At 48.3% G+C, this 25,459-nt stretch overlaps 2 protein-coding genes across 3 annotated transcripts; both read right to left on the bottom strand.

Annotated features, from left to right (window-relative positions):
- Positions 1 to 1,153: 1,153 nt before the first annotated feature.
- LOC105685326 lies at positions 1,154 to 5,566 on the bottom strand. The gene is made up of 6 exons (XM_012399306.3): positions 5,200 to 5,566; positions 5,017 to 5,093; positions 3,326 to 3,650; positions 2,178 to 2,411; positions 1,854 to 2,089; positions 1,154 to 1,778 (listed from the first exon to the last, which is right to left on the bottom strand). The coding sequence occupies exons 2-6, from the start codon at positions 5,045 to 5,047 to the stop codon at positions 1,552 to 1,554; spliced, it is 1,053 nt and encodes a 350-aa protein (XP_012254729.2). The 5' UTR covers positions 5,048 to 5,093; positions 5,200 to 5,566; the 3' UTR covers positions 1,154 to 1,551.
- Positions 5,567 to 6,538: 972 nt separating this feature from the next.
- Positions 6,539 to 12,271, bottom strand: LOC105685627. 2 transcript variants are annotated; one of them, XM_048653060.1, is made up of 5 exons: positions 11,907 to 12,271; positions 11,521 to 11,769; positions 10,994 to 11,112; positions 10,707 to 10,907; positions 6,539 to 10,603 (listed from the first exon to the last, which is right to left on the bottom strand). In XM_048653060.1, the coding sequence occupies exons 3-5, from the start codon at positions 11,102 to 11,104 to the stop codon at positions 9,029 to 9,031; spliced, it is 1,887 nt and encodes a 628-aa protein (XP_048509017.1). In that variant the 5' UTR covers positions 11,105 to 11,112; positions 11,521 to 11,769; positions 11,907 to 12,271; the 3' UTR covers positions 6,539 to 9,028. The 2 variants fall into 2 exon arrangements, with proteins under 2 accessions (XP_048509017.1, XP_012255319.2); XM_012399896.3 differs by having other exon boundaries at positions 11,521 to 12,271.
- Positions 12,272 to 25,459: the final 13,188 nt, after the last annotated feature.

Genomic DNA, 25,459 nt, shown 5'->3' with positions numbered 1-25,459 from the left:
ACATTTTTGCGCGTTTGTCGAATGCAGCGATGCGTAACTGCCAAATAACATGTTTTTCGCTTACCCCTTCTCTCGGTCGGCGGATGCGATACGGTCGGAGGTAGATACGGGAATTATACCGGGGGGTCGCAAGATACTTAATTGCTTTGTATAATTGAACAAATATAGTGGACGTCGAGCGGTCGTTACGTAATTAATGTTACGACAATAGCTGTACGCGAATGGAACGCACGCGGATAGTTACGAGTTATTATCTTCGAGTTGCGCCACTTGGTTCCCGTAAAATATGCCTAGGCAATATATTTTGCGTATAGATTTCTTTCCATCCGTCGCGACGGACAAAAAAGATTAATGAATGCATGTTGTAAAATCTCGAAAAAACAGCCGAAAAGATACAATAATGTCGCGATCAGAGGTATAAGAAGTTTCTGAGAAAATTTCAAGTTCGCGGTGTCGGTGTCGCAATCGACCGATTGCCCAACGTAATTCAAACTCGAGGTAAACAAAGAGCTCGAAGAACAACAACCGTCACTTTTTGCCAACGATCGCACCGATTACACGAGCGACACGCGATAGGAAAACACGCAGAGGATCGGGTGACGGAAAAACAAGGAATAAAACCGCCGAGGTATCGATTTTACTACCGCAAATCATGAATTTCAAAAAAGTTTGAAAAATCCTTTATACCTGATTTTCGCTGCAGACGCAGTTACTACAGATACAATATGACTCTCGCAAGCTAACCCTACAGAAATAAATGATCGTATCTCAGAGGGGTAGAAAAAACGAATGTTACCGTCAATCATTCTCACCGTAATCCATCGCGCAACCGAAGACACTCAGATTTAGTCGAAGGGATTTACTTCTGGGTATGGAAATGCCACATCTTCGATTCGTCGCAGGAAACGTCACGATTTGTCAAGACGCTTCTTTGTTTCGATCCCATCGATTTCTGATTTTTTTCTCCCTCTGTAGCTGGAAATGATCTTCTTTGATCCGATAATCTTCGCTGATTATTCAATTTTCTTTTCTTTCGGCAAAACATACTCTCGCATCGTATACTTACAATTAGTTCTGTGCTCGTACGAATCGTCTACGTTGTGCGAATGGCGATTGACGAGGTGAAATGGAAGTTGGAAAACGCGTGGACGAATACCAGGTACAAATTTTATTGAGAAACAGGATATTGTAATCAGCTAAGTGATAGGCGTTTCAAGCTATGGAAATAAAACATCTTCGCTATTTTTAAAACCCAGTGAGTCATCTTGCCGAACGACATGGTATATAAATAGAAAAAACTAACTTTACGTATACGTTTCAAGTTTGGAAAAGCTTGTTACTTTTATCCATCGATGTGCACGAAAACTGCACATCGTTACTAACCGAAAGTGAGGAAACACCGAAATATTGCTTTATTTCTCACACTTTTATACGCTACTTACCTATAACGTATACATGTACATATTATTATTAGACCTTGTTTTCCGTGAACTAGATAAGATAATTGCTATTGGATGAGTATTACGTCGGATCTTTGATTTCTCTTCGAAATCATTCCATATGTATCTTATAAATATCGACTCGAGATCGCCGTTTCCCAAAGATCCAGTAGGCGAGGAACGGGCAGTGCTCGGTGAGGAATATCGACAGCAACATATTGGCGTTAAAATAAGCTCGGAAAATCGGAGACCACCACAGGCTTGTCCTTAGGAGGTTTTTGTGGACGAACGATTGCAGAGCGAATATAAACCTGCTGTAAAGCGACATCGAGGATGTGTCTGAAAGGTGGGTTGAAAATCTTCGTTGGTCGAAAAATGGAAGGCGAAGAGCTACGTAATTATTCGCGCGCTCACCGATATCCAGAGAATGGTTGTTGTTCGACGTTGCTGCGCTTGCAAATTTGTAAGTAATCGCGGTATAGGCCGAAGGATCGATGTGCGGATTTATCGGCCATATCCCCTCCAGAAGAACGACCCTCATCTTCTCGAATTCCGGTCTTTTTTCGGCCAAGCGTGGCACGAAAACTTCGTCCAGAAGCCGACCGCACAAGGATATCGTTTCCTCCGTGGTGCCCGCGCAGATGTTAAACCTAAGCGATTCGGGATTCGCGAAATGGAACATGAATAAGCATCGATACCGAAGAGAGAACGGGGTGCGAAAATGTTCGCGAACGTCACCTTTCCTCGATCCCGAGCACGCTCCCGATGACTCTCCAGACGTGAACGAGTCCCTCGAGTTCCGCTGCGGAAGCTTTGACGCCGAGTTCGTCGCCGCTGAGCAGAGTAAATCCGATGAAGCCGAACTGAGTGAGGGCCATGTCCAGTTGAGAGATGCGATCCAGCCCCGCCTCCATACTTCGCTTGAACGCGACGCAATGCTTTCTTTTGACATTCTTCAGGGACGCGAAGAACCTGAGGAACACACACGTTTTCACCTTTTCCTCGATCTCAATGCGGTTATCATTTCCCATGACACGGGGCGATTGCAGTCTCAGTCAGTCGTCGCGTAGGGGCAAAAATAACTTCACCGGATACACCGGGAGCTCCGCCGAAACTCGAACCTGTTAGCAAAAATTTTTACCCGCTCTCGGGCTTTCAGTTCTTAAATTTTGTTGTCGATGCAGCGTTTCTTCGGCTGCAGATATTACGTAATCGGTGATTATTACCGGTCCGAATCTGCCCATCTACAATTGATAGTCGCGTGTAAATTTTTGGGGGGATCGCATCCACCGATGCCAGTGAACCCGCGCAAGGGTTTTATTCTCGTTTTGCGTCTGGAATTCTGTTGGGTGCGTCTATGTTTAGAAGCGGCGTACGAATTCCCGGAACTCAAAAGGGAAGAAATGGTGATACGGATAGAGTTACGAAGTTAGTAACGGCGTCCTTATTATTACACCAGACTCCTTATTAGGCAGGACGATCGAACGCTCTGGTTTTCCTCATTAGGAATCGTAGTTCGAAACACTCGCTTTCTTTCCTATCTCAACTTCATATCTAACTGCAGACTCAACGTCAATTATGAATATCAAGTGTTGGCAGAGTACGAATTCAACGTGAACTATAACGGGATACGACGCATGGGTGATCGATCGATGACGGCTCCCATTTTCCCGCAGTCGAGAAGAAATCAAATGGTCGTCGAAGAAATTTCGAGATTAGAATGTAGCGGCTGCGACAATCCGTACATTGGCTAGAAGAAATTTCATCGCGTACCGATTCAAACAAACGCGGCCGACTCACCGTTTCCGTGTCGCGGCGGAAGACTTGGAATTTTCAACCCCGCGGACGCTTTCAATGAGCCCACGAGCTATTTCTAGTGCACTTACTTCGATGCCTCGTCTGGGACCTTCTGGTACCAAATAACGGTATGGAGAATCGTCGCGGCGTATCTTCTGAACGCGTTGCAGGGGGTTCCGCTCTGTTTGGTGAAGATGAGCACGTCGAGAATGGAGGGTATGGCGAGTAGCGTCAAGAGGCCCGCGAGCTTCGCCACCATCATCGTGAAAACGTTGTTCCGAAAGACGCTCTGTCCTACCCTGAACTTTTCGGCATCGTAGTAAGGGGGTAGATCTATTTCCAGTGATTCGTAATCTACCGGGATCTTCGAGCCGACGTCCATGAGCAGCCGGAAACGCTGCTCGACGATACATTCTGCGAATAAATACCTACTTGTATTGATAATTCCCATAGGTCGATCGAAATATCACCGAATGACAAACCAGAGAGGAGAAAAAAGAATTTCAATCGGTGCATTTTATTATCACATACTCCGATCTTGACGACTTCGTAAAACTTCTGATCATATTGAACTATAATATGAAACCTGAGAATGCAAAGGATATGAAATTTCAGGTTTACACAACGATGACATTTACCGTTTCAACCGTCTCGTAAATTCCATTGAGAGAAAAAAAAGTTCAAAGTCAGAATAAAAAGACGAATAATTTAAATAAAATTCCTAATCTTTCCGGTTGTTCTTAGGTACCGCCTGGGCAGATTATTATACGTTTGAAAAAGCATCTTTATGCGAAAGATCCCACGCGAAAACTCATTACTTATTTTGCATTTTTGAGGTGATCGGAAAAGAGTTATTCTTCGGTTGTACCTTATACAAGGTAATTCTGTGAAAAAAATTCATTGCGAATTGGAAATGCGCGACGTGTTTCTGCGATTCAAGATAGTAGAGTGGATTTTACATGTGTCAACGAGGTTCGCTCCCAAAATGATAATCAATTCAGTAATCTGATTTGTATTCAAAGTCTGCGATACCCGGGACATCTGTACGGATTGCGACCAGCATGTTCGATTATCCCATCCATCGGTGGACACCTGTTGTTCGCAGATGCAAATTCGGGAATAAGAGTTAGCGATTGATTACGACGATTCAACGGTTGGTCACATTTACAGACGCTACCGGTTTCTCGCTTACAATTCGAGCGGAATTTAATTATCGGTCAATTAAAACGAAAGAGCCTCGACTACAAAGGCTATTGACGTGTACATGTGACGAAGCAATCGTCGGATAAAACATTTCTTATCTTCGCTCATTGAAACCTCAACGGCGCAGAACGTTTAATTTTGTTTGACCGGTACGATTCAAAAGCAGAAATATTCGAGCTCGAAACGAATTATTCACGTCTCTGATAGAACCTGTTCAGCTTTGTACGGTTGGATCTATGGAACTCACGGATATCCAAGCCAAGGTCATCGTAGTTAACAAGTTGGTGCACTTTCACGTAGGTAGCCCAAGCAGATATCCACGTATCGTCTGGTTCTTTTATACATAATCGTCTAGCTTGTCAAGTACAACTAGATTTTTTCACTCGTCGGTCCTCAAAATTTTATCTCGGTGCCAGGATAATCGGTAATCCGTTCAACGCATGAACGTTCGATTCCATGTACGACCAGTTTTCTCATAGATCGCTCACCGAATGACGACGAAAGTTTGTTCTCAAATATTGCAAGATTTACCGAGTCATTGACATTTGAAAATTCATTGAACTGAGATATCACTGACCTGTATTTTCATCGATTCCGTTCAACCCCATCACGATGTCCCGTACTTTCTTGTCCGGCTGTTCGCATCTAATACATCTGAAATTTTTCGTAATAATTTTGCGTGGTGTCAACCATCGATATCGCTTATAGTTATCTCACGATTTACCGCCAATCTTTCACCGTACAAAATACTTGATTATACCTGTGTGAGTTTAACAGTCTTCGGCGATACTCCGCGTTTTGCGACAACAGACCGTAGGACTTCCGGAGTATCTATCGAGTCGGTATTTTCGTTTGTTAATTGATTAACCGAACTGGGGTAAAATACGAAGTAACGTTACGTTTTATGTTAGCGGTTGCATTTCGACTGGCGAGAGTTGGTGACCATCGCCGAAGCGAAAACCTCGGGCCTGTGTCCCTCCATCGGATACCATCTCCCTTTTTCCGAGACCCCTCCAGTTGTACATCAAGTGCAGATAGTATTCGAAGGAGACAGGCTATCGACGGGCCATCCTTGTGCCTCTACCGGAGATAGAAAATTTCTCTCGCATCTCATCGTTCGTTGTACCTGACGATCTGACGAAAAGTTGAGTCAGCGAAATCTGCGATAGTTCCTGCCTTATAGGAGTTAGATTAGCGTCGATTAATTGTTAATTCGTTACATTCGGGAAGTGATCGTGCGACAGATAATTGCATTTGTTGGAATGAATAGACAAAATGTAGTATGAAAGAAAAGTGGAAAACTGAACGACACGTCGCGATTTGTAAAAAGGGAAAGCGAAGGTGTTCGATGTTTGCTGATCGTGTTATAATATGGAGAGTGTACTCCTAACGTTGGAAATGCTAGTGAAAGTTTTGGTCGTACATACTTATGGCAGACACCATGCGCGTGTACACCACGTTATGTCGCTTATAATACAACACGTATGTTCAGCGATGTTGTTATACAGATGTATACCAATCGCTACACCGACGTAAGACGTACGACGCCTAGCATTTCAACTCTTTCAATGATGCGATTATGCAAACCCAAATACAAATCTACACTTACGGAATAAACTATTTAATATTCAAAGAACGAGTGCGCTCGTATAATAACCGATCGATCAGATTATCATAATTCTCATTAGCCGGTGCAAGACATTGATTAACGACAGTTTTACAACTCATCTTTTGAACGTTGAATTTGCATCTTGTCATACAGCGATCTCCCCCTGGTACGTTGATCTCCGTTAGGCACCAGCAAGTTTCACATTTGGTACACATTTGACGTTGCAAATTTGACGTCGTATCGAGACTTGTATCGTGCGTATGACCAAATAATGATGATGTCAATCGTAACAATGATTAACATCGAAGACGATGTATAATATATTAATGAAACGATAAGGATAATAATAATAATAATAATAATAATGTAAAATGGAAGAAGGAATACCCCCGAATACACCGCAGGTGTTTACATGTATCGTATATCATCAATTAACAAGGGTGCACTTATTTTACGGATGAATTAATCAGGAGACTGCGCAACATGGAAGTGAAGTTTGAAATGCGTATGATTTTTTATTCTTTCATAATGTCTGTTTTATTATAACTATGTTCGCAGATTCTCGCCATACTGAGATCTTCAAGATGACACAATAATTATAAACGAAGAAGCACCCGGCGTGAGCTACCATTAAAATGTATACCTAGCGTAGGCACGTGAGTCTCTGATATAGACAAAATATTAATATTAATATTAATATTAATAATAATAATGATAATAATAATAATAACAATAATAGTGACGATTATTCATTTCGTCAGCGAATATCTCGGGTGAAATAAAAAGTGAGTCTATTATAATTCTTCGTAAATGTAACAAGATTAGACGGAAAGAATAGGATTGCGGAATGGGGGAATTATTCATCACGAGTAGAGGAAAGTAAAGAAAAAAATAATAATTGAAATTAACGAAAGATATTAAGCATAATTCTGGCTAGTTTTTTAACACCGCAATGGAGAGAATAGTTAGAATGTACCATTGTGCGAGGAAGTTGAAATCGACTGTAATTATAATTTATCGATATCGCTGAAGATTTGAAGCTCTTCCAGTTGAAAGAATAGAGTTTGAAATTAACAATAAGATGAATACACTCAACTTTCTTCCACACATTACAGTTGAAAATAAAATGGAACTGGAGGGAAAAGTTGCAAGAACATGAATCTAGGGGTGTGATGGGAATATTGTTCCTTAATGGGTTTTAGATTAGCAGTTATACCGCTGTTTGAATTTCTAGTTTCTCCGTCAGAATGTCGGAATAACTGCTCCAAAGTCTCTTTGTATTTAGAAGGGAGAAATCTAACTCGGAATTTGCAACTACAGTGTTCACTTGAAACGAAGAGCAAAGTGCACGTTCTAGATAACCAGGGAACAATGGTTGATGCACTTTTAATTACAATCATCATATTTTTATGGATAATAATTATTATTAATCAATAATCATCACAATTTACGGAACGTGTTCGGTGAGCACACGTATAAGTATGTATGATTAATATAGGTACATGTATGTATAGAATAAATAAAATTATACCAGCTATAATTAATCTCGCTTCTCCACATTCGCTAATATCAAGTGCGTTCATTGATCATCGATATTAACAATGATAATAATCAGATTACAGTTCATTATCAGCGTTGAATAATGATGATACCTTGTCTTATTCCTGTTCAATGTTGCGGCTTGTTATCGTTGCGACTTATAAACTAGTTAAATTCTAAACTATGGGTAATAGGCAGAGGTCTGCGGGTTACCTAGTTTTTCCACCACACGTCAGGTAAGATTCCGTGTATCTGCTACCGCGAATGACCGAAATTAGACAATACACTAAGCGACTATTTGAATGTGACATTCGCCAGATTTCGCTGTTTCGCAGTAACATATCAACCGACGCTGATACATCGAAAATTCTCTCACCATCGGTATTCGGCGAATACTCGAATGTGAGATCAAAACAATGCTCAAGAGTGGGGCCTTCTACAGATGCCTAATAGTAGGTATCGTAACATGTAGGTATGTGGAATAACAGGGTCTATGCATACACATGGCAATGGTTCGGTAATTAATTATTATACTATTCGTACTGGAGTGTTTTAATTTTTATGTATAAATCTGGTTCAAACATTGCGTAAGAAGTGATTCAGTATAGTAATATCGCTTCCATTGACTGTTGAATTATCATTACTATTGATTATTTTCACTTTATTAGTAAATAGATATTTATCGCTTATAGCCGTGAGAAAAAGTTTAAGAACACTCTTCCAAAGATCAGTTTTAATCGTTTTTTTTATTTTTTTTTTAAATTTTTTTTAAAATGTACGTAGAACTGTAAGTGGCTTAACATCGACATATAAATACTGCATCCTTATTTGTTTGTCTATGACATATATACTTAACATTATTATTCACGTTTTGCAAACCCACACACGTTTGACTGATTTTAATAATTGTACCAAAGTAAATACACTTCAAGTAAATTATTCAGTTAATTGCTAGTTGATAGATGATGAATCCTTAAAATCAAGTCCTATTTATACTATCAGACTTCGTTACTTCTTTTTCATGTTTTTTTTTTTTTTTGTTCAGTTCAATATATCTATGGTTTTTATGTATCTTTTCAATGTTCGTTCGATTTTTTTTGCATTTCTTTTACGTTTCATTTTTAATTTCATTTTAATTCATTCTTGTCATCGATCAATATACTGTTTTCCGTTTTTATTCTCTAAAAACGCACCAAAAATATCGTCTATCGACGTTCCGGAATTCCGTTTCTAAAACTATCTATTGCTTTCAATTCTCGGCTTTGCTTCTTCACCAAAATTGTCGGTTAATTTCATTATAACAAACTGATAGTAATACGATGAAGGATATAATCGGGTTAAGCACTAAGGTCTTATACAATTGATCTTAAGAATATGTATTTACACACTGACTCACTTCTTACTTGGCGTTACATTTCTTCACACTTGTCTAGTCATGCTATCACGAGTGTACGGTGCTAGCTTCAGTCGTTTCTTTGCAGTCAGTAATAATTTGAGCCAATTTGCGTATCATGTCGTCCTGCTTTGTTTCGCCTTTTCTCAATATTGCATATCCTTGATAAATGGCGTCACTGTCGGTCGATCTATCGTTGTTTTTCATTTGGTTGACAGATTTCTCTTCACCAGTGGCTGCCGCAGCCTTGTTCGTGTCGTTATTATTCGATTTAGGAGAATTCCTTTTCAAAACCAATATTTGCATCTTTCCTTTTTTAATACTCGCATTCTGGTTTGGAGTATTGTACTCGCTACCCTCGGGCGGCAAGTCCGTTTGAAGGTCAGCTATATGGTCCGAAGAATTCGGTATCTGTTGTCCGATTTTATTCGTCGATCTTACTTGCGAACCTTCTCGCTCAAGTGCATGATGTGCGCTTGATTCGCCGTGTTCTTTTGCTGTTTCGATACTTCGTGTCTCCGTGAAGCCTGTAGGTTTTTTATCAGCGGAATCATCGCCCCTGATTTCGTCCTCATCCAAATCCGTTACCTGGATATTTTTAAATTCACTATCTTCGACGCCGGATTCTTCCTTCACATCCTTAGTTTTTGAGGGTAACGATTGCCCAGTGCTCTGCTTTTCCGATGTCCCCTGGTCTTTCGATACTTTCCTTACACGAGAGATTTTGTTCATTATCAGCCAACCATCATCTTCACTCTCTTCATACTGTTTTGCCGCTGTCGCATTTGGCTGCTTTGGGTTTAACGATGACTTTCTCTGCCATTTGTTAGCGTTACTTTTCTGTGTCACTCCCATGTGAGGTCTTCCAAGCCTCAAATTCATTTGCGATGTAAGCTGTGCCATGCTCTGTTCGTACTGCGCCTTAGATTGCATGTGGGTGACGTGTCCCTGGAGGTGTAATTCTGAGTGAACGCCTCTGACTGCATGCATAGCATTGTCGATTTGTCGTGGTCCGGTCATTTGTTGTTGTAAGGCTATGTACTGCTGATAATGTCCAGGAATATTAGGATTAACGTTCGAATTCACGAGGCTTGGATTGGGGTAACTTGGGTTTACATTTTGAGCAACATTAGGGTGAACATTTGAGTTAACATACTGAGGTAGCAACTGTCTCGGCAGTTGCTGGAACTGATATTGGGGTGTAGGATAGGCAGGGCAATTTTGCTGAGCCTGATTTTGCGGAGAATTCTGCTGTCGTCCTCTGTCTCCGTAGTTATATTGATCCGGAGCGATTTGAGGCTGAACGTTGGCGTGATACTGTTGAGTGACTATATGACCCGACTGATACCTGGCACTGTGAATTTGCTCGTTGCTAAGCTGATACGAGTAATCTCGCGCCATTTCAAACTGTGAGTATTGAGGTGCTGGTGGCTGAACATCGATCCAAGTTTCCTGCTGCGATTCTTGCTCTCGATCTCGCTTCATCTGCACTGCCATCCAAACTTCTTTCAATTCCCCGGTTATATCTCTATCTTTCAAAACTGTGTAGCACCGCGTAAATACGACACCCTCGTTCATTGCTTCAACAAAGTCTAGAAGCAGATCGATCAAAACTGAACGCTCCTGAAAAAGAATTACAGAATGTATAGGTAAAAATATTCTCATCTCCTTGACAACATGCGCACTCGCCAAGCGAATATAAATAATGAGGTGGACAAACTTGTACCTGAGGGTCTTCTGCATTTTTTCCATTCCGACGTAGAATCACAGGATTGACCATAACGGCAAAGACGGCACACTGAGGTTTCTCCGTTCGTGGTGGAGGAATTTTCATGCCACCCCAAAGGGGAACAGGCTGAGAAGGGTGATGTGGCATAGCAATTTTTCCCCAGGACAGCACATTCACATAACATGGGTTCCACGATCCCTGTAAAATAAATTCATACGAGAGTTAAGCAACCGTTATCAACAAAAGTGTTCTTTGAATACGTGTACAGAATTCATGAATCCCACCTGTATATAATCCTGTATACACATGTGAGGTTGTGGCGGATCTTTGAAAAGCCTAGCACCATTTCGACGGGATTTTATCACTCCACTACCTTCACCTTGTCGGACTATCATGTCTGCAGCTAAATGAATAACATTTTTCTTGTCAAATGGCAATATTATGACAGACATTTGACACATGGACTCAGGACGTTACTGATTCAACTCAAAAATGAAAGCAGGAGTACGAAATTGAATGAAAACCAAAATATGAACAGTTTCAACAAATTCTACAAGGCAATAAACTGATTTCAAAAATTAGCAGACCTTTGGGGATATATTTCAGCGGATTATGAAAATAATGATAGTAGCGATATTATTACAATTATTATGAGATACGAACAATGAAAACGGTACCTGCCTGGGGCATTGAACGATAATGAGATAAATAAGATGCAGCAGGTACACTATTGCAGAGGGGGATACGGTAATAATAATATTTTTAATACCAAAGGAGCAGTAGCAGTGGCAGGTATGTACATATATTATACCTATGGGAACGTTGTCCTTGATCTCTCTGCTCCAGAACCAGAGACGGAGCTAGAGCCAGATCCAGAGCTGTTGGTGCAGGGTGTTAACATAACCCCGAAATCACTCGGGTATTCGAATACCCTTCTGTCCTTAGAGCTCGAAATAGATGAGATTCGACGATCGGCGGACGAATTGATGCCGAGGATGAGCTCAAGGCTCGTACGAATTGACATAACCCAACGGCGCGGGCTAACGTCGAGACGCTTATCCTGAAGGTGATTTAATTTCGCGTGAATTGAAAATTACAGGGATATGGAACTTGCGGGGCCCAACGCGAGCAACCGAGGTACTGTCAAACTTCGAACTTGTATCTCCTGGTAATATCCCAAAGGATTGCTCTACTTACTTTAACTAGACCAACACGAATCAACGCACGAATACATCACTATAAACGATTCCGGGTCGTCACGAAGGATCCTTTAGCCCTCTTTGTTATTATTTTTGACGAGGATGCGCAGTCCGATACCACTTTGTGATGCAAATGAAAATCCGACACTTGCATTCACGGTCCTCTTCCTAGCAAGACTTCTGTTGAATGCAGTTTGGCGGCCTGCTTTTGACGCCCAGGATCAAGTCAAAGGACATGAAAATCGAAGCTGCTGATCCGAGCTAAAGCCACAAGAGGAACGAAAGCTTGGTCCAGTTACAGGGTCTTCGGTCAACGCTGCGTCCAACCCGTCCAACATGGCCGAGAATCGAAGGATGGTAGCTTCGAATTGAATCGAACAGCGCACCGCACCGAGATGCTGCGCTCTAACGTCGACTCCGTTGCCCGATTATCTTCCAGTAACCGAAATGTTAGCAATCTGTATTACCGATACCTTTTTTTAGCGACCGCGGATCTGCTAATCCGCGAAGCCGTGGACCCACAGATTTCGACGATATAGCGGCAGCTGGTTGTCTCGTAGATAACAACGGTCTCTTCGATTGCTCAGGATCTTCGATCACGCGTCGCGAAGGGTGGGGATTTTCAAAATTTTGAAAATCACAAGCTTACGAATCCTCGTACAATCCGTTCGGCATCATATTCCTTGTCATAGGTAAGTACGTACGTGAATATAACATACGAGAAATTCTTGCAATTTCATGAGACCGGTGAAGCCGATCTCGTGGTCACGGTGCGCATTTTCTGTACACGATATGCAATAATGAAGTTGAGAAACGCGTGTCGAGTATTCAATAAATTTCCATTCATTTCCGCACGCGCGGTGATAATTAAATAATCCCGGGTCAGACGACCGTTTGCGGCGTAGGGCCGTAGGGGGATAACTTGAAGCCTGTTTAAGTGCATTCGATATTAATGGATACAAATGTGAGTATTCCGTGCATATAAATTGATGGCCGCACTACCCCATTGAACGAGGTATATCGGATCTAGCGTTGTAAAACCGTCCTGCAGGCACCTGGGTGCAGAAACGCATCACACGCCCAGTAAATAACCTTTGTTTGCGAACAATGACCCGCGAGCAGACGGTAGTTCACTTTGGTGCGACTCTATTCGTCCACCCATCTCGGATGATCTTGATATATCTATGACAATCCGGCTCCGTAACCCTTCGCTCCGTAGTTCCTAATGTTCGTAATTTATACAGCTCACTCTGCATTATCTAATATATTATCAGGTAGAACGGGAAGAATCTGCTCAGGATAGAAACACCGGTCATTAAAAAGTCAATAAGCGATGGTAACGACGATAACGCCAACGACAGAACTTTCACACCCCGTAAAACATTCTCGACACCTCTGAAGAGGATTTTCAGGCACATCCTACGATTCTGAGAGGAAGAGATCGGCACGCCGGCATTATGTGTATACGTGGCTATAGTTATATACGCGGGTGAAATCGCCCGTTATTCGCGCGTGTTGTCCGAGGTGGTTCTCCCCATAAATTAATAGCGTGTTATTATTGTTACGTGCAGCGCGAAGGCTTAGTTGCTGCTAGAATACACAAGCATATGTAGAATGTCAGAACGCATACGGCGGTGCATAAGTATCCGCATAGGTAAGGTAATAGGTATACGGGTCGCGCCTTTGCTCCGAGTTAAGAGGGAGCGCTGGGGGAAACAGTGGGGAAGGTTTTTGAGTGCACGGTGCCGAGGGGCCGGGTTACACGTCGAAGAGGCGGACGATGCGGTTCCGATCGACTATATTATTATAACGCCTCGGAGCGAGAACTATCGAGACCGATCGATGATATTAATAGTCGTTAACTACAGTCCCTTCGTACGCCGCTTTCGCGATCCAAAGGGTATTCACACCAATTCTTCCATTATGCGGATACTCCGGGGGAGTCTCTCAAGAATTTACACGAATACGCAACACCTACTCGATTTTGCATAAATGAAAATCCATTGCAGAAGCAGGGGGGGAAACGAGGCTCGGACGATCTTTGATCGAGACGGACGGCGGATCTGTAAAAGCGAAACGGAACGTGGGTACAATTGCACACACCAGATAAGAAGACAAAGGTGGACGAAAAATGGGGAGACGAGCGACGAGGGAGAAAGGGGTGAGCCGCGAAGGGGTGGACGGACGCGAGCTGTGGCTCGCGGGGTATACCCGTATCGTACGGGAGAAGAGGAGAGGGAACGGAGGATCGCACGCAGAGTCCCACACACACCCCACACGCATCGTCGGCGGCCGCGGGTCCGGGAAGTATTTATAGTAATGAAGCTTGTCGTTATTTGTCCGCGGAGGGATTTATCGAGATATCTGGTTAGATCTCGCTGCTCGATCTCCTCGCTTGTCCCCGTCGAGTTCCCGGGGATACATTCGTTTCTTTGCTTTATTTTTATTTCCCTTGATTTTTTATTTATTTGCCGCTATATCTTTTTCTCAAATTTTCTTCATTATACCCACCCTGATTCGCGCCCACCTCATCGCACGATAATCATAAATAATAATTTATAGGACGAACAATATTACGAATGAGGTGGACGGATCCCCGCGTATCTACAGGATAGCCTGCAGTCGACGCGGAAAGCGTTGCGAAAAAATTCGTCCTCCGTTGGGGCGATCTTCGTCGTTGGCGAGTGAAAATTTAAGCGCGCGCGGTATATAATCTGATAATTATTTGAGCTGCCCCGCGAAGGTGCAAGAGGTGCGGTGGAGGGCATGCGAGCCAATGCGTTATACCGGTTCCGAGCCCCGGGCCTCTCGCGCGGCTTTCGATACCAGTTGAGATAGCTTCGGAGTTTCAATAAAGCTCTCGAGGAACCGTAGGGATCACGGGTACGCCGTAACGTTAAACATTAAACATTCTACGCGTTGGACCGACGCTGCCGCAACGACGAACGTCCCGCGGAGCGTGGAGTCCGAGTTGCACGCGAGAGAGGAAAGAATAAAAGAAGGAAAACGAACGGGGTGAAGAAGCTTTCGGCTCGTCCGCTAAAGAGGTCTCGTTATACCGTAATCGTTCGGGGCGTATATCGTGAGGATATGTTCTTAAATCCGGCAAACACCTATACAACTACGATAATCATCCGCAGTTTAGACGCTGTATAAAATCGTTCCTATTCGCCCCTCCAACCCGTTTCTCCGCACATCCGCGAATCGAAAAATCGCCACTGTTCACGTTATTGTAACGCGATGCGAGTGATCTAATTTAGCGCCGGAGCGTTGATTTTTTTTCTTTTTTTTTTTGTTTGCAAAAAACGCGAGGCGATAAGATAAAAGTCTTCGCGTGGGGCGCAGCCGCATCGATGGCGGCTAAAGCGTAAGACGCGGGGTCTCGAGTGACATTTGTTTGCGATGAAGGAAATATTCCTGCAAGGAATATCGATTCTGTAATGTAAGGGTGTCGTTCCAGATAACAGCTCTTCGACTTCTCCTCGTTCCGTATCGTAAGTACGGCTATTTCCTCTCTCGCCCGTACGCCGACTGTATAGACGGACACGAACGATAATCCAAATAATCGTGTCGTTCGTTCCGCTGCGAAGGAGATTTTCAAAAGCACGGAAACGAAACCGTGTACAGAGGTACACGTATAACGCGATATGCCGCGGGAGAGTGAAATTCCATCGGTCGAGGGATAATTATAATTATACCCACCGCATCGGCAATTACAGGTATAAATACAATCTCGAGATTTATCGATAGTCGTGATATTAGCTCACGCGCGCGTCCGTTTTGGAAAATTAGGGGGGGGGCGGGGGGGAGGGGGGGGTTCGTGTACTCAACGTTATTCAACGATTTTTATTATTCTCCGGAGTCCCTAAATCTCCGGATAGACGGGCATCCGTCCCTCGACGTGTGTTCGTGGCCGGTGGTAGGCGATACGGACTCACACGCAGCTCTCGTCGCGTCGGGTATAACACCGTCGTACCCGGGCACACCGTACGCGGGTTATTTTTCGAGAACGCGGACGGTCGTACATTACGTCCACGAAAAGCTGTTAGAGGAGGTCGCGCAGGCGTTAAGTTATTAGAGAATCAATTACTTCTCGCTATATTGTTTATGACGTCCCGAGGGTATTTCCCCCTCGATTCCTGCGCGGTTCCACAATTCCCCCCCCCCTTCGGTGGTGGCTCCCATCGCCTCGCGTCTCCTCTCCCGGTGCGTACTTGTCTTTCTTTTTTCATATCCGATCCTCTCCGCGCGCACATACACGCACGACGTAGCTGCAGCCCCCCACCCCCCCCTCGCTGCCCCGCACCTTATCCTTCTCCGGCGCACGTAGGTAAGGCTAGCTGCGTAACCGCAAATCCCACGCCTTACGTAACACCCAACGTCCGAGTGGGTTAGTCCACGAGTCCGATTTTTCTACAAAAGATACGAATGCGCTCGATTTCTTTTTTACAATTCCCCTCGCGTTTTCTCTTATGCCGGTAGCTCGCCGCGTCGAGCGGTTTCTATTCCGTTACTTACAAGTACGCCGCGTCGTCTATATTCAGGCACGATGTCCCCTGCATCCCCTTTCGGCAAACGCGAAACTCCCAACTCGGGAGACGTTAATCCCGGTTCGATTAACGAGGAAGGCGTCTCTCGCACGGCTCCCAACTGTATCCTCGAAACATGATCGATGGTGGGTTCGCAGCGCGACGCGCTCGTCGACTCCCATATACCTTTTACATACCTTGTACCTTATCGAGGCTTCTACCTCGCGCTCGACTCCGAGTTGGTAACGCCGCTGCCGGTGCCGGTGCAGCAAGTTCATAAATACGCGGAGGTAAGGTAGTAAATCTTGGCGGCCACCGGGCAGCTGCGGAGGTGGTGCCGGACGGGGCATCTCTCGCACACGCACGAAACGGACCCCGCGGTTCCCCCCCCCCCCCCCCCCGCGCCGCTTCCCCGCGGGTCCGCGGGCCCCCGGACCCTCCGGAGTTCCTTTCCGTTAATTACATCGTTTTAACACCTCGGCAGAAGTGCCGCACCACCGACGCCCCACCTGCGCTAATCCGCGATTCCGAGGCACGCGGCGTACCCGCGACGCAGCCCACTCGTTATATCCTGCTCGCGATACGCGGATCATTTCCGACGTCCTGGAGCTTACCGACGAACCGCCCGACGCGGGTATAACGATCGCGAAAGAGGATCGCCGCTTTGAGTCTCGAGTTTTTCCCCGAGAAACTTCTTCTTTGATCTCGTGGAGTAAACGCGTTCGTCCCGCTCTCGAGATACAAAATTCACGGACGACGTCGATCGTTGCACGTGCGATAACGACCTCGTTGCAGATTTTCCGTTGCAAGGATCCGTTTCGAAGCTCTCGACTATTCCACGATTCTTGGATTATAGCGGAAACGAATCGCAACGAGATCAACTCCGGACCGACGACAAAGATGTAAAAAAGGAAAACCCAATGGCAGCCCTGCTCGCTAATTGTACGTAGGTACGCCTGCGAATCTTCAAAGGTCGTAGAACACAAAGGGACGATAGTATCCCTCGTCCGCGGAGGATACGTCCAGCCACGGCACGAGTATATTCGCATACGTGTACACGCGTACGTGTACGGGCAGCTGTGTCGGTGGTCGTCCTCGTAAATCTGTTCGCCTCTCGTACGCGTTTCGAGTTTCTTTTTCGTATCACGCGGGAGCGCAAACTCCGTAATTCTACCCTAATCGAATTTGAAGAGCGAGAATTTATGCGCGGCCCAGAAATTCTTTTCCCCCTTCGTTTTTGCTTCGCGAAATTAGGCGATCGTCCGGAGATGGATCGTAAAAATGGGAAGGGAGTGAAATCGCGACGTTCGTCCGGCTCCGTTCGAAACGGAAAAAGTCGAATGGGAGGGCGAATCGGTGGCACGGTCCCGTTATCAGGGAGGACCGATCGTGGCGGAGCGAGCTCCGTCTCAACCCAAGACGATATTGTTTAGGATCGTTTGTCTTTTTTCCTCGTGGATTTACAGTTGTCGAGATAAGAAGCAGCCAAGCGCCTCGCTTACTACCCTTCAGATTAGCATCGAAAGTGTATATACACAACGCACGAGTATACGGTGAAAACCACGACGTCTCTCTCGCTCCGAGGAGTCGGGGCGAAGCGAGAGGACGCGAAAGAAAAAAGGAGAGGGATGAAATATACAATCGAGAAGCTAACGAGCGAAAGAACAAAACGAAACAAACGCGCGGTAAAAGCGAGAGGCGCGAACGCACTCGTACGGGACGGGGAGTAACGTCGGGTGCGTTAGAGTCGTCGGGAATTGCCTCCGCAGAGTCGTTATACTACACCCGATCGATTGCGCAACGTGTACATTTGTAGGACGTGTGCTCGTAACTCGAAGCTACGTATTTTACGTGACGCGTACCGCGACCCGTACGATTGAGAATTTTCGGAATTTTCATCGCGATATTCGGGGAAAGCGGATCCATCCAGTTCCCGACGAACGATCGAACGCCGTATCTTATCGGAGCTCCGAAGATCCGTCGCTGCGATTGTACGACGCGTTGCAGAGGTCCTCCGAACATTCGTTACGATCGCCGGTGATTTATCCGCACCCGCCGTACAGCCTCGACTCGTAAGTTTTCGGAATATTTATCCGAAGTGGCGTGGATACGAGAAATATTCGGGGGGGAATCGAATGAGGTATACGCGGGCGGGAGTCTTCGGACGACGTGAAACGCCGTCGCCGGCGATTCGACTTTATTCGTCGCGTGTCCGTTTATTATAACGAAACACCTCGCGTGCGCGTGATTCGGAGACGAATCGGATGTCCCCGGGCGTTCCCGTGCACGGTGTATGGAAATACACCGGCAGACGCACCCCCTCGACCCTCGCCGGAGGAATAACGTGCGCGGAGGTGATTCGGCCTTTTCCATTCCTCGGGCGCCGCGTCCTCGTCGTCTTCGCGACGTTCCTCCGCAACGCTCTGGAAGTCGAAACCGCTGCACGAGCCGCGCGCTCGGCTTTCTCGGACGATCGCGTGTCCCAGACACCACCGCACCCGTAGCCAATGCATTTGTAATGTTATTGCCCGAACAAAAGCAATAGTCGTAAATATCTAGCTACTTATATCCGAGCGAGGCGCGTCCTTTCGAGGAGCACCGCGGTGCGTCGCGGCTCCTGCGGCTTCGCGCGACGCGTCCCGATCGATTCGTTTCGGCGAATCGCGCGGTGTAAATTCATCGCGAAACGATCACCGATTCCTATACGTTTCCTACGCGCGTTGCTCGGGGGTGAAAATCCAACGGGGACTCGATACCGTCGACGTCGAATCGGTGCGGTAGGACGCGAGGTGGTCGCTTCCCGAGCCACCGCTCGGCGGCGACGTGTTTTCGTCGGGGTGCAACGACCACCGGGCGACGGTGTAACAAGGCTAATTCGAAGAGACACGATAATGAGGGGATCGTTATTGTGCGTCGCCCCCCGCGTGGCGCCGGAGTTCACCGACGGGGGTACGGCCGACGGGACGTCGGGAGAAGAACGCCGATCCCGTGGGACGCGCGAGCGGACCCGCCGCCGCCGCTGCCGCTGCACCTCTTCTCCTCGTACACGCGTAATGAATACCGAGTGCGGCGAGGCTCCTACCAAAATCGGAGCAACGATGTCCGCCACGTGCCGCAGCTGCGGGAACGGCCTGCGCGACGGGACGGGGTCAAAACGCGTGCGGCTGTAATTACATATCTCGCTACGCGAATCACGTGTGGACCGAAAATCTTGGGAATCCCGATTCCGGCCCCCGTGCACCTTTGCAGGCAGCTCTTTGTCCCGCATCGTCTTATTAGCCCTCCCCCCGACGCGGGACGGACGCTCGCCACCTCGCCACCTCGCCACCTCGCCACCTCGCCTCCCCTCCCGCCGCGGATCCTCGCATTCGCTGATTATACACGGCCACGCGTGAATTTATACGGGCACGTGGCACCGACGCGTTTTGTAACGGATACGCACTCGCTCGGAGCGTAGGTCGGAACTACGTCGTCGTCGTCGTCGTCGTCGTCGTGCCTACAACAACGCCGCGGCGTAGCCGACGTTTCCTCGCGCGTCTCACTTTCGTTTATTCCTACGTGGAAGCGAATTAATAGGCTTGTACCGACAACGGGCCACCGAATTAACGACTGTGTAAAGAAAGGGGAAAACCGACGGTTTACACGGACACCGGATCGAGATAGCGGACCGACGACTCTCGTCAGAGGTTGGCGTTGACCGATCGCGCCTCCTCGCCATGAATAATACATAACTACCTACGTATGTACAATCGAGAAGCGTGATCCGTGATTCCGACGATTAATCGACGAACCAGCTACGCGACGCGTATCCACCAATCCGAATTTCCACGTTATTTTCTACGGGGGGGTACGTCGAAGCGCCCGGGGTAGCGAACATCGCCGGGGAAGGCCTAAAACTTCGACGCCGGAAAGGGGAACTTCTGTTTACACTGAACTCTAGGTGCAAACCGAGGGGCGAGGGGAGCCAAACAACCCCGGTTGTAATCTACCTGCGACGTATACAAGTATACTTGTATATATATAGGTATACATATAGGTATATAGGTATACGGGGTTTGCACGATACACGGGGACGCCCTTCGACGATGATATCGATTATACGCGATATCCCGCGATAATTTGGGGGTAGTTGTAGGGTGTGTCGAGGGTCGTTTTAATTATCCGCCACACTAATTACTCGAGCCTTAGTCCGTGCGTACGTTACGCACACACCGGTGCGTAATAACAACAACGATATGCAGAAACAAGGCTTCGTCCGAAAAGGAAACGAGGAGAAAGAAACAGAAATAATCGCACCGTTACGTGGGAGGGCATGATTGCCTTTTGTTGAAGTTTGACTTTCGACTTACAGCGCGACGCGTCGAGGGTATTACTCGTTCGTCTTCGTTGTCGGATTCCATACGCACCTACCGTATCACATTTTTCTCCATTTTGAAAAAAGTGAACGAACGCCGCTCTTTTTCGGAAAATGCAAGTGGTATTACGGACGATATTCTCATCGCCATTCGCGGCGGCGGCGTGTCATCCCATCGACGATAACATCACCTCTGGTTCGATATAACGTGTGAATTCACGGGGAGAAAGCACCGGGACGAAAAGAGTACGTAATCTCAAATGAAGCAACATGTCGGATGGAAAGAATAGTACGGAATGAGAACGACGAAGAAACAAAGATAGCGTAGTCATTTTTTGTCTTCATTTTCCCCGTTCTTTTTCGTCTTTTATTTTCAAGAAAGAAGAAAAAAAAACAAAACAAAATAAAATAAGCGAAAAAAAACAAAAAAAAAAAACAGCGGTACGACGCGGGGGTAATTCAACACCGGAAGCGTCTTGAGCGTGACGCCACCCTGAAGGTGCAGGATACGGCGAAGGTGCGGGAAGACGGTGGTCACGGGGGGAGGGGAGGAGGAGGGGGAACGGGAACGGGAACGAAATGGAAGGGAGCGAGCTGCGAAGGTGGTGGCAGATACACGCGGAGCTATACGTATAGGTGGATAAAGGCCACCATGCGAAGCGATCGTACCTACTTATACCTACAACTCGGTAAGGATTGAATTACCTCGCGTACCTCCACCTCCACCTCCACCTCCACCTCCACCTCCACCCCCGCCCTCCCCCGCCCTCCCCCGCCCTTCTCTCTCCTCCCTCGGCGCGACTCCGACTATCGTACGCGCTACTCTCACATGTGTGGCAACTCTTACTTAACCCAACGTCGGAAACTGTATCAACCGCTCCTCGTCCCTTTCCACGCCGCGCCGCTTCTTCTCCGCTAGCTTCGTCCGTTCCCTGCAGCTTCCCATCGGGAAACCTACGCGGTTACCAAGTTTCCCCGATCCCGATCATTTTTTAATCCCGATTCCGACGCGACGCGTGGAAATTTTCGACGACCGACGAAAATGGTTTTGTTTGAATTTCACTCGTCGGAGATGCGGCGACGTCGAACACCCGACAACGAACGCTGGTCTCCCTCCCCCTCTCGATCTTCTCTCTTCCGCGCGTCTTCTTCACTCTCGTCGCGCGCGAACGTAGCAGCAGCGGCACCAGCAGCACCCGGAGGGGACGGTGGGGCGGGTCGGGGGTGTCGCGTTACCTCCGGTGCGGCCAGGTGTCGGATTACCTCCAACCTCATCTTCCTCTCTGTGCCTCGGCGAGTTCGCCACCATCGGCATCGCGAGTGTCGTCGACGACGCGAGGAGACCGATACGAGGGGATGTGGGTTTCACAACACCACGCTGCGCCCGTGTGCGTCGTAGGTGTACCTCCGCCGATGAAAAGTAAGGCGGTCATCCGGGATGACCTCTCCTCGTCCCGACGCTCGCGGGACGTCGGACTCCCCCGTGGAAAAACACACGGGGATCGGATCTGCTCCCGGACAAGGTGGAAAACGAAGAGAGACGCGTCTTCGAATCCCTCGGGGGGCGAATTCCGGAAATTCGCAAAGAGGAATATCGCGCTCCGGGTGGAAATCCATTCGACGGGAAACTCGAGTCGGTTTCCGTTCCTCTTCTTCGCCCACCCGCCCCCCTCCCCCCCTCTGCCGGCCGGCCGTCTCGAGCCGCAATTATAAATCGGATAACGCGGGGAGTGTTGCGAAACGGCGATGCGGTGGCAATGACGGTCTCGCTAACAAGAGGGGTGAATTATTAACAATTCGAACCGCGTCCGTGCGTGCGCGGCGTATCGGGGGTCGAGGATCTCGCGTGGGTCCGACGTGGGCGCGATGTGGGCGGGCCCCCGTTGCCCTCCTGGGGTCCGGCGCCGCGTGGTGCCCACGGGTCTACCTGCCCTTCCGACGCTGAAACAATGCCCCTAACACCCGGGTACTAAACCGGCTAAACTATTATACCTCGTACGCGGCGGAACGCACCTCCTCGCCACGCAATCGGATTTTTTCCGAGGGCCCCGCGATCGCCCAACCCCCCGTCGTATCCCCTTTCTCCTGTTCTCTCGCGATCGTCTCACCGTCTTTCTCGGGGCGTCCCATGAACGATCGTATTCGAGCTCGATGCCGGCGTAGGTCAACCGCGGTGGGTGCAGCTCCGTGGCGTACCGATCCCCCGTTACATCCGAATCTCCTTCTCGAACTCGCCTGCACGCCGGGAGATAATTAGACGCGCGGGGCGCCGGATGTATAATGAGGGGTAATTCGTTGGCGCGATGCATTCGAGATAAAACCACCGCACGCGCGATGCCCCGTCGCCCGGTTGTCGAAATCGGGACCCCGAACGGGCGTGTCCCGGGTCACCTCGAATCGGTACGCGAGGTGCGGGGCATCGATCAAAACTCGACGATACGAGCGCAGCGGGCAGCAGCGTTCCCCGGGGGCTCGCCACGGTGTCGTCGCCATAGATTCGTGGTCGTAATAGCTGGGAGACGGGAACTCCGACGACGTGCAGCCGTCGATGAACCGATCCGTCTTCGGCGACGACGGGGCATCGAGCGGCGTCTGGAAGAGGAGGATTTTCGCCGGGCACGAGCCGACGACGAAAATGGCGACGTCCCGAGAAGAATCGGGTGGTGCGGAAGGGGAGGACACCCTCCCGGGCTGACACGTCGGTGTCAAAACCTCGACCGGTTTCATGAATTATTACCGTCGGCCAACGCCGACGAAGGGAAAAGCGATTCGTCATCCGAAAAGTGAACAGGTATCCCCGGCGCACGGAGGAGAGAGCGGATGAATGAAGGAGCGAGCGTATAAATGAATTTATGAATGGGATGGGAGGCGAGTGACTCGGCGAACGGGGCGAAAAGACCGAGGAGATGGACGGTGCGATAGCGAGGGCCGCGGGCGCGGCGATCGCGGCCCCGTCGAAAATTCGAAAATGACGGAAACTGTTGGGGGGAAACCGCGAGTAGCGCAGAAGGCGTCCACTTTCGCCGCGCGCTGCGAGCTGTCGGTCGGTCGGCCGGTCGGTCGATCGAACGACCGGGTCACCCGATATCTCGTCGCGATTCGAATCAGCTGCGGGGATTGAGTTCCGTCGTTATTCGATTACATTTGTCATTCGATTACATTCGTCATATTCCTCGATTCTCTCTGATGTAACTATCATACCGAACGGAAGTGACAATTTGGCGGTCGCGATGTAGACCGATACCACGACCGAAATCCAGCCTCGAAACCCGTCTCGAATTCGACTCGTTGCAGTCCGGATTGTCGCTGGAAACCGCACAGACTTCAACCGATCCCCGTCCCCGTACGTAGGACGCCCTCGACAAAATCATTAACACCCGCCCGCCCGCCCGCGCCTACGCCCCGGCACTCCCCGTTCCTCTCGAAGCTGTCGATTCTCGCGGAACGGGTGGGTAGGCAGGCAGGTAGGTAGGTAGCTACCCGTAATTCGAGGCGTTCCGCTCGACGCAAGTTTTCCCGAGGCGGAATTCGGTGGAAAGCAAATACCGACGAGATCCGATTCGCGGTTAGTCGTCCGTTGAGGTGCCGCGTGGGCCGATACGACGGGGGTGCGAATCGATCGTACGTTTACATCTCTCGGCGAGGGAGATTTTCGCGGATCAAAAAAAGTGTCCCCCGGTGCGCTTCGATGGGGGGAATCGCTCGAGTATCCCCCGGTTCCTCGAATCTCGACGGCGGTCGTTCCAAATCCGTTCGCTCGTTCGTCGACGAACGATCGTCCCGATTCGAGAACGGGCGAGTATCGTAGCGGCGGTGCACCGGCCGTTACGGGGTTAACACGGATACCTGTACGCGTCGTTTTGTAGTACACGAATCCCCCCCCCCCCTCCCCTCCGCTTCGCCGCGGAGGATCCGAGCGGCTCTCCTCGCTTCTCCGGGTCGACCTCGGCAACCCGGTTCTCCCGCCTCCTCCCCAAGGAGCGGAGAACAAGCCACGCGGTCTGACGGGGAGGGCTGACAAAGTACCGTGTCGATCCTATCGCAGGCCGAATCTCGGAATTCGAATTTTAACCGTATCTACGAATTCCATCGTAATTGTTTATTCCTCAAAGAGGTTCAGGTATGTCCATCGAGTCGAGAATTACCCCGCCCGCGATCGTCGCACCTCCCCGACGAATCTCCGAAAATATCAATATTTCGCCACAATTCGCGATTCGATTCGCCTTCGATTTTCGCGCGACCACCGAGAGGGGCTCACTGATTCTCGACCTCTCGACGGGGGTCGGAGGTTCCTCTTGGCGCGTCGGACGTACGAGTTCCGGCGGCTAGACGGGGAGAAGGAACGAACGAGAGTCACGCGGTCTGTCGTGTCTCGGTTTTCTTCTTGGCGCGAGAAGCGAAGGTGAGGCGAGGCGAGGCGAGGCGAGGCGAGAGAGACGGGGCTATATCGGCCGTTAGGCGAGTCTATAATTTGTCGAGGTGAGTTACAGCGGTTGTCTTTGCTTAGCGTTTGAGAGGAGGAGGGAAAAGAGCGAGAGGAGAGCGAGAGGGGAGGAGGCGCGAGCTCGCCGAGAGGAAGAGAAGGAAGAACTCCGCTCCGCTCGGTGAGATGCTGCGATGCTATCGGCGCATACCTCGCCAGACAGGTGGCCACCCCGAACACCGAAC

This window comes from Athalia rosae, chromosome 3 (assembly GCF_917208135.1).
Source record: "Athalia rosae chromosome 3, iyAthRosa1.1, whole genome shotgun sequence".
NCBI lineage: Eukaryota > Metazoa > Arthropoda > Insecta > Hymenoptera > Athaliidae > Athalia > Athalia rosae.
This window is presented reverse-complemented; position numbering and strand designations above follow the sequence as displayed.